Source organism: Artemia franciscana, chromosome 9 (assembly GCF_032884065.1).
Source record: "Artemia franciscana chromosome 9, ASM3288406v1, whole genome shotgun sequence".
Classification (NCBI taxonomy): Eukaryota; Metazoa; Arthropoda; class Branchiopoda; order Anostraca; family Artemiidae; genus Artemia; species Artemia franciscana.
In genome coordinates, this window is record NC_088871.1 from 49,948,779 (window position 1) to 49,958,599 (window position 9,821).

Genomic DNA, 9,821 nt, shown 5'->3' on the forward strand with positions numbered 1-9,821 from the left:
CTAATTGTTTCCCCCATCCTACTGGAAATCCCCCTTCCGTAGAAATTTTTCCTGGAAATCCAAACCCCTGAAAAATTCCCCCCGAACATCTGCATATGCAAAATTGAATTGGCAAAGATAAAGTAAGACAAATAAGAAGAATTTCGTGTGGGAATTCTGTCAAATCTCCCAAATGTAAAGTTTCCTCGGAAATTTCCCCCTCGGAAACCCGCCCAAGCAAATACCCCCCCCCCCCCCCGGAAAAATGTCTGTATACTTCACATTAACGAATACTATGAGCAAACATTGGGCAAGTTTCATAACTTACAGCCCTTTCTTCGACAGGCTGTGAGCGGTCATGCTTCACCTAAAGGAATTCTTATTGGATCTTTCAATAATGGCGAACAAAATGGCCGTCTCAAAGTTTTGATCTGATGACTTTAGGGGAAAATGGGGCGTGGGGGGAGGTTGCCATCCAATCTTTTTGATCACTTAAAAAGGCTACTAAAATTTATAATTTCTGTTTGAATGCACCCCTGCCAATCATCTAGGATCACTAGTTCGACGTGATCGCCCCTGAAAAAACAAACAAATAAACACGTATCTGTGATATTTCATCTTGCAAAACAATGCTTCTTTTTGTATATAGGAGCTTGAAACTTAACCAGCAGTGTCCTCTGATGCGTTGAATCTAATGGTGTAATTTTCATTAAGATTCCTTGACCCTTAGGGGAGTGCTTTTTTCACAATTCTTTTCGGCGGTTCTATGATTCTTGCAAAATTCTATTTAATTTAAATAAACTTTTGAATAGATTAGTTTTTACTTCCCCTGATGTGATATTCTTGTTGTTTGATAGCTTTTTCAAATTCTGCTATGCCTAAGGCGCCTGATTATAACTATCTAATTCCGTCGATTGTATATCTTTGTGGTTAAATAGGCAACTTTATCAGGTTCTGGATAACTCGCCTGTTTGTTTTATAAGGTGCCACGCGTTAGTAGGGAGGAGCCGGAAATCCTAGCACTTACGAACTTTTATTGATAAGTAAATTCGATATTTTTTCTATAGTTTTCAAAGCCCTTTTCTAGCATGAGAACATTTATGGAGGGGATTGTAACTCCAGAGAAAACATTTGTAGCTAGATTTTTGAAAGCAGGTTAAAAAGATGTGGATTTATAGTGGACATCTTGTTTTCTTTTCCTCTCTTACTGATTAATACATTAGACGCAATATTAATGATCTAATTAATAAATTAGTTATGTTAATGAATGAGTTTTAGTGATTAATATACGAATCTTTTTCAGAGTAATTTATGAAGATTCTGAAATGCCTCTTTTCTTGTGTGCTTGTTTTTCCCTTGTATCTCGCTTAGTGCTTACAAGCAGACAACACTTTCTTCAGGTAAGACATGTTTTTTTATATTTTTTTAACTATTCGTATGCTATAAATAAAGAATGCCACCCCATACCGTTGTGCCATGATTTCAGCTTTTCAAACGAAATATATTTGTGGGTGACAGGCTCATTGGCAGGGCTAAAAATAACCAGTGCTATTACAATTTTAGGGGGAAAAAATCGTAAATTAACACAAAATGGACGGGCATAGGATTCTCGATCCCCAATTAACAATGATTATTTTCTAAATAGGCAAGTTTACAAGTTCTAACAATCGCCATATATATAATGAGAGTCAAGAAACTACCTCATACGCCAGAAGTTTTACGGGAGAATAAAATTTCAAAACTGGAAAATAAAATTAAAGAAAATAAGATAAAAAGTAATTAAAAAAAATTACTGAGCAAATTTTTAGATACAATTTTAAAGAAAAATGGACAAGTGTAATATGTATAAAGTAGAAGTGTAATTTTTGAATATAGGCATTGGCCTAAATTTTTTGAATTTTTCATATTCTCTAGGAAAATTTCACTTTTCTTACAATTGTTTTTGTAAGCACAAGCCAGTGTTTAACATAATTTAACACAAAATATTTGAGTATTCTACTTCATGACTATTCCACTTGGACTAATCTACCAACTATTTAAAATACTTGTTCCATGAGTAATTGGCAGGTAAAAGCAAACTATTATTGGCGTATTCTCCCCAGAAAATTTCTCCCCGTGCAATTCCTCAGACATGTAAAATTGAGCTGCCAAAGGGAAAGTAAGATAAATAAAAAATAAAAAATGAAAAAAAGAAGAGTTTTTGGAATATTCTACATACCATCTAAAATATAGGCAGATAATCCATCTTAAATTTTCTTGATTTGGAATTGAAGTTTAGCATTATTTTCAGTAATTAAAACCACAAGTCTTGAAATGAAAATTTCATTATCCATCGAATGTCCTCATTCCCTGATCCTAATCTCAGTTTTATCTTCAATATTTCCGAGTGATTTTTTTTTTCACAAAGAGAATTTAACTTTTAATCAGATATACCAGGCCGATTCCGAAATGTGATATCGCTTTCTTTTTTCCACTCACCAAAAGTGTTGGCCCCCCTTTTCTGTCAGAGAACTAATAGTAGTAAAACTGAATTAGTTTTGTCGTGGAAATCAGTTGCTGTCATTAAATACGGTATTTGTCAACGATTGCGAATATATCGCGAATATACAGCGATCGTCCAATGATTGCCGGACATATTATGAGACAAAAGAAGATACTTCTCCCACCGGAAATATTACTAGATTTCAAAATAAAATTGATTAGTAGTGTCATTTTACAACTATTTAGAATTATCTCAACACACGTTTTCTGGAGTTTTCATGTTTCATAGAAATACTCCGGAAAATTTGACTTTTAATCAGACGTACCAGCCGGATTTCAGAAGACGATTCGGTACCGAAATTGATGATGCCTGTCCAGAAACAAAATGAAATAGCAGTGTACTTAGATATGACCATTTTTCCATGCTTGGTATCTTTTTCTAAAGGTACTAGAATTCAAAAATATTTTTAGAATAAATCTTTTTTTATTGATAATAAACGAAGTATTTGAGGCTGTTATTTCAGAAATTTATGCTGTTACAGGCTGTAAATGAGTTTGGATCACAGATAAATGCCTCACCTGACTCGGTATTAAATCGAATATTAGACGTCTGGATTGATCGGATGTCATATTTTTCATCCACGGAAAAGCGGAAGCTGATGTCCATAGCTCTCATATCTCTTCTTGCATCAGGGTCTCCGTAAGTTCCTTCTTCTTGCTTACTAAGTGAATCACTCTTTTATATGTGTATTATTTTACTTCATGAATGCAAGTAGTTTTCTGTACTCACGCGGTATCTATGCAATATGGTTAGATAATAGACTATCATATATTAAATTGGTTGGCCCAAGCCATGAATCTTGACATGCAATTTGGCATATGAATGATGCCAATGGTTGCTTATGCAACCAAGTCATGCCAAGCCATGAATCTTGACATGTAATTTGGCATATGAATGATGCCAATGGGGCTCGATTATGAGACATATTTGGGGGGGGGGGTCTAATAAGAATATGATGAAAATGGCGCATAGGCACTGTGATCGCTTATTTTGTCAGCTTCTTTGTGATCTGGATTCAGCGTATTTGTCTCTTTTGCCATGCCTATCCCTGACCTTCTCAAAACTGACAGTTTAAACCGGTTTCTATTTAAAATGTTGAAATATATACTACCATAAGACGCTGATGTATTCTCAAGGAATATGGTAGGCTTCGAAAATTGGGTATTCTAAGTCCTCTTAAGGCATAGGTCGTCGACTTATTGCCCTGATTCCAATGAGCAATTGTCTGGCATAATTATGACTTTGCTCATTTGACCAACCTGACCCTCTTGTCACGTACATCGCAAGCTCCTTTCTCGACACAGCTTGCCCAGCGGACTGTTCGCTGGTACAGCCACCTCCTTTTTATGCCACATTTGACCAATAAGACCCTCCTGTTACCTACTTCGCAAGCCCTCTCTTAACGCCGCTTGCCAAGGTGTACTGTTCGCTGTTACGGCTACGTCCTTCGTCTGCTACATGACACACCAGCACGGGTTGTATTTGACTTCGATCCCCCTCCCCCCGGTACGGATGGAAATGTCCCAGAGGACGCCCCCCCCCCGACTACGTGGAAAGACAAAACTAATGAATTTCTTGCCCAAGCCCACATCCTAGTGGAAGAAGCCGAAGTGGAAGACGCCTGTTCTCATTTTTCTCTACGGCAAGAGCCGTCAGTCAAGTAAGTCAGACTCATTTGACACATTTTCGCTCGGAAAAAGCTTAAAATTAGTTATACAGATATGCCGCTTTCTATAAGACATGTTTTTTATATAATTTCATTTTAAGCGTTTTTTTTTTCTTTGCAGTAAAGAGACTACCTTTTTAAAGTAGGCCATTGCCATAGCTAAGTTTATTATGTTATAAAAAAACAAGTAAGTAGTTCTTTTTTGTAGACGTTGTTTATAGCCTAGACTTTGAACTATGTTACTAGCTAAAAGTCGTGAATAACAAATCCTCAAAAACTAATCTGGAAAAACTTATCCAGAAAATACGTTCCGATTTTTTTTTTCCTTAGAAGAAGTAGAATGTATTTTTTGTAACATATCATTTGATATCGCTGCAGTATCATTTGATATCGCTGCAGTATTTTAGCATTAGTTTTTTAGTTTCACGTTGAATTTTCTTGTAATTAAATAATGTTTTTCCACTACCCTTCTTCTGTTAGAATTTCCAATATAACTCATATTAGATATTTACGCAGGGATGATGGTGGGGGAAGGGAGGCTTGCGATTTATATTTTGGTTCCCACTTTTACCATGTTAATAAGCTATTATTCTGATTTCTCAATCTTAGGCCTAAGGGCCTCACTTTTGACTATCCAATTATACAAGTTAAAAATCCATACTTAACTCTTTCAAACAACATGTAAAATGTTCACCTTTATTTTGTGATGCATGACAAAACAAAAGAAAAAAAGAGAGAGGGAGAAAAAATTAATATGATTTTCTGTGTTGCTATTTTATTTTATATTTTTCTTTATAAAGTGAAATTTAAACTTTGTTTTCATGAATGTTTTTTCAATAATTAACCAAGTCCGATAAATTTCTGAATGATGTTGGTGTTGTCTTAGATATATATATATATATATATATATATATATATATATATATATATATATATATATATATATATATATATCTATATATATCTATATATATATATATATATATATATATATATATATATATATATATATATATATATATATATATATATATATATATATATATATCTATATATATCTATATATATATATATATATATATATATATATATATATATATATATATATATATATATATGTTCTTATATGATTCTTTTGCTTTTAGACTTGTATTGGATAAAATCTGTGGTATATTAATGCGCGTCTGTGAAACAATACAAGACGTTTTAACGCGAGAAGAAGATGGTCAAGAAGTTGAGTAAGTTCTTTAACGTTTTCGAAATTTTAGTTTAGATATTTTAAGGATCATTTGTGACGTTATAATCTTTACGAATACAGACAGTTGAAAGACTGCCCTTCAAAAAAATTTGGGCTTTTCAAATTTTGGCTCTAGTGTCTTCACATCGTCTTTACCTCAGTCATTTCGCATGGCTTCAGACACTGATGCTAATTTTCAATTCCATGACAAATAAAAAAAAAGGAAAATTAATATAGACTTTCAATATATTTTTGAGGAACATCAAAGAGAAATCTTTTATCGATTGACTGCGTCTTTTGTTCAATTCTATTATTCATGGTGGTATGAATTTGTCTGCTTGACTAACAACTGTTGAGGATTGATTCGCATTTTGCCAAATTTTGTAAGATGACCATTGTAACCAGGAAGCTCTTGATTAAGTATTGTCCGGGTAGGAGTAGATACTGTCTGGAGATTATTTGTCTTTCGAATATTAAGCCGGAGGATATTGTGGGGGAAGGAAGGGTCCGACAACTGGCAAAGTATATATTGTAAGGGTCGAGGAATATAATTCTTCTTTCTCTCTCTCTCCCCCCTCTCTCTCTCTTTCTCTCTCTCTCTCTCTCTCTCTCTCTCCATTAGTCTTCGTATATATATATATATATATATACAATTGAAACATTTCTATAAAACGCATTATTAAAAATAAGAGCATTAAAGTGCAGCGTTGAAAGTTTTTGACATAACAAGAAACTTTCCAACAGTAAACGTAAGAAGTTTTTCGCTTTAAAGACATTTTCTACTTTGGGAAAAAGGCTGATGGTTTCTTTTTTCAGTCGTTTATTTGCCAGTCCGGGGAGTTTCGTTCCAGAATTCTCGGGAGACGATGAAGAATCAAGGACCACAGAGCACACCAAAAGGCAAAGAAAAGTACTAACAACAATGGACCCTATTCATGTTTTATCGTTACCTGATTATTTTAAAGAACAAGTACGTATTTCATTTATGAGAATTGCGCACAGGAAGTGTCTACTAGCCATACCTAGATATAATGAAGGGTTTGAAAGTGCTCCCTAAAGGAGCACTTTTGGTGCTCCTTTACCGAAGGAGCACCAAAAGTGTATTTTTCGGGGGATCCCTCTCTCTTCTAATTTTTTTTCAAAAACAAAAGCGTGAGAATATACGGGAGTTTTGAATATCTACTGCACATAAATCTGGGCCGAGTATTTGGATCTGAAGAGAAAATCCATTTATAGGAAATCCATTTATTTGTATATGTCCGCACGCCTAAGATGTATTATTGTATAGTAACTTACAAGTCCGGCTACCTCAGATTATTTAGAATCAGACTCTCAATTTTGGGGTCATGGGTTTGAGCCCGATGTTTAGCTCTTTCTTGTTTATACTAAGTGATGCGTTTGAAATTATTCTATTAGGTCAAAAGTTACATTTGAGGAGGAAACATTGATGTTAGACTGTTTCGTCTGTGCAGATTGTTAAAGATTTCAATTAAAAGGGATCTTTTCTCATCAATAATAGTATTTCCTAAGTTACAGTTTTGGTCAATCGATCTCATTTTGTCTCACGGCCAAAGGGATCGAATTGGAACTTCGAACGACATTTTCTCGAGTAAGGGATCTGCTACAGGACGACTTGGAAAGTTGCTTTTTCTTCATTTTACTGGAGGGGGGGATTTTTCTCCGATCCTCACAAAAGAGTATGCAATGATGTTTTTTTTTCATGGCCATGGTCCGACAGGCCTCTTTGTCAGTTTGGGCATACGTCTCTGTGTGAATATTTGATTTCTCATTTATTATTATTATTATTATTACTTTTTGCCCTAAATTAAAGTTGGTCGATTTAACGCCAACAGTTAATTCATAATGACACTTTTGAGTTACTTGTTCAAAAAAAAATCTTCAAACGCATGTATATAGTCTAAGGCTATATCTTTGGATTGGAGGGGGGGGGGGCTTGGTCACATTTGCGAAGGTTGTGAGTATTTCATTAAAAAAAATCATTCTAGGATTGAAAGGTTTATTTTTTTCTATCTGCGATTTATTTAACGAAATGAAAGTACGTTATATTATTTCTAATTAAAATACGAATAATTTCCTGGATTTAAATTATTCCAAGTGACACTATCTGTTTTATTTTTGGGTTGATAAAATTTCATGAGTGTTGTCTTGTTTCGGGCTTGCATCAAATTTATATTAAGAATCCTGGTCAGTGTCTGGGGAGTTCCGCTGGACGATAACTTGTAGCTCAAGGACATATCAATACCATTGTCTATCTTCAAAATATCCTCTACTTCGCTAAAGAAAATTATAAGATTTGCTGTGAAAAAGCTATATTTTCTCTAAAATATAAACTAAAACCCTATCTAGCAAGCTAAAGAAATATTATGCCACGATTCAGCCAAGTTATTTTTAAATCTGATACTAAAAATTGACAGGCTTAATCTTTAAAGCTGTCTATCAAACCATCTTCTCTCATATAAGATATCCTACTAATAAAAAGCTATCCTCTTAAAGCAAAAGATTTTATTGAAAGATCCAAAATCTGAAACCTAGGCTAGGAGATAGATATTGGCAATTGTGAGTGGTAGGAAACTTACTAATTGTCTCCTAATAACATATAACTGTGCTGAAACATAAAGACAAAACATTCTTCGCATATGTACAACATGTATCTACCCGATAGTCGTTTGGCAATTCGGGAAAGCCAGTGCCTTTGTGACAAACCACCCCGCGAGTCCAGTAAAAGGGTATCAGCTGACTATCCTGCAACCCTGGATTTTCTGTCATTACCTAATTAGCAAGTCTTCAAAGAAGAAAAGTATTCTCATAGAAAAAAGGAAAAATTAGTTTAAAGGGAGCTAAAAGAAAAGGATCTTTAGCTAATAATTAGGTTCAAGGGCCCAACAATAAATTTAAAGAGGAACTAATATGTTAGAAATAGGGGTTTTATCTTATTAGTATGGCCAAGGGCCTTACACTTACTTTCTGTTTTTAACCTTTTTTCTCTGTTTACTTAATTTTGTATACTTTTTCTTCTCCTTATTTAGGTTAGGTTTCATTCTTTTTTCTTTTTAGATAAATAAGTTACGTGGTCATTTAAGCCCTTCTGACTTTGAAGGACTTATGAAAACTGTTGATGTGGAAACAATGGAAATGGTCAAAGATTTTTTTGAAAATACAAGAATAAAACCTGTTAGCCCTATTTCCAGCGCAGCTATCATCAAATTTTGTTAAGTAATACATATGATTCTGATTTTGTATATTATGAATACGTTAATTTTTGCTTTGCATATATGTATTTACTTGTGTATGTTCCATTGCTCTTTACTTTGAGAGTAAAATGCGATTACTATTTTTAATGTCCGAATTTTAAGTAGGCATTAGGGATTTTTTTTCTCTTTTATTAAATCAAGTCAGAGTGTAGATTAGTGTCAACTACATCCCTGAAAATTATTAATTACCCAAGATCATGGGACGAAAAAGGAGGTTACCTATGTCCTCATAAATAGGCACACAATTGAGCTTCGCGAGCAAAGTGCTGTAAAAGGCTCAAACTCTTCTCAAAAGCAAACCATAGCATTCAGAATTACGGTTTCAGTCCTTTTAATATTATTTCCCTCTTTTTTAGGAACCTAAAGTTTATCTGCCAAAAGTGACTGAAACAGATATTATTGAACAAGCTCAGTTAAAACAGGAAACCATTTTTGCAAATAAAAGGAGATAAATACCGTGTGTTGATGCGAATGTCCCTATTTTTTTTCGAAAAAATGTTGGTCTAAAATTCGACTCTGTCAAGTTTTAGGACATTGGCTTAGGTGCTGATAAACCCTCCAGTTGCGGTTTTAGACTTAAATAACTGGGAGAAAGGGTAAAGTACCTTTCTATGACCTTAAAAATATAAAATAAAATAACTTTTTGTCAAATGTCAGAAAAACTGGGGACAGCTACCCCAATCACTCCCCCTGACCAGGCCTAGAGCCGCCACTGAAACCCGCTTTATGGAAAAACATACGAAAGACAAAAATGATATGTACTTTTTAAAGGAATGTCATAAGATTTTCCCTCGGTATAGGGGTTGAAAAACAATGGAGTTTTGAACTTTCCCCCCTTTTCTTTCATGTGTGCGGGTACGGATATGTATATTTTGAGGTTTTATGTCTGAGCTAGCTGTTTAATCAAGCGGTTTTATTAGTCAATACTGCTGTGGTAATCGCTGAACCCTGATCTAAAAATCAAGTTTCCTAATTCCAAATTTAACATCACCTTAAATACCTTGGTTCTATTGACCATTTGATGATGAGGATGACTACCCGATTAAACTAGGGCCTGAACTTCAGTCACAGACTTTGAATTGACGCTGACTTCGCCAACTACTTGACACATGTGACATATACTTT

The 9,821-nt window shown here is 34.3% G+C and overlaps 1 protein-coding gene across 1 annotated transcript in view; it reads left to right on the forward strand.

Moving 5' to 3' along the window:
* LOC136031517 (importin-11-like) overlaps positions 1-8,783 on the forward strand; it is a 77,027-nt gene extending 68,244 nt beyond the window's left edge. The window contains exons 16-20 of the mRNA XM_065711187.1: positions 1,283-1,379; positions 3,003-3,160; positions 5,333-5,425; positions 6,241-6,394; positions 8,500-8,783. Coding sequence (XP_065567259.1) covers positions 1,283-1,379; positions 3,003-3,160; positions 5,333-5,425; positions 6,241-6,394; positions 8,500-8,658 — 661 coding nt within the window. The 3' untranslated portion in view covers positions 8,659-8,783. The remainder of the gene's footprint in view (positions 1-1,282; positions 1,380-3,002; positions 3,161-5,332; positions 5,426-6,240; positions 6,395-8,499) is intronic.
* The last annotated feature ends 1,038 nt before the right edge of the window (positions 8,784-9,821 follow it).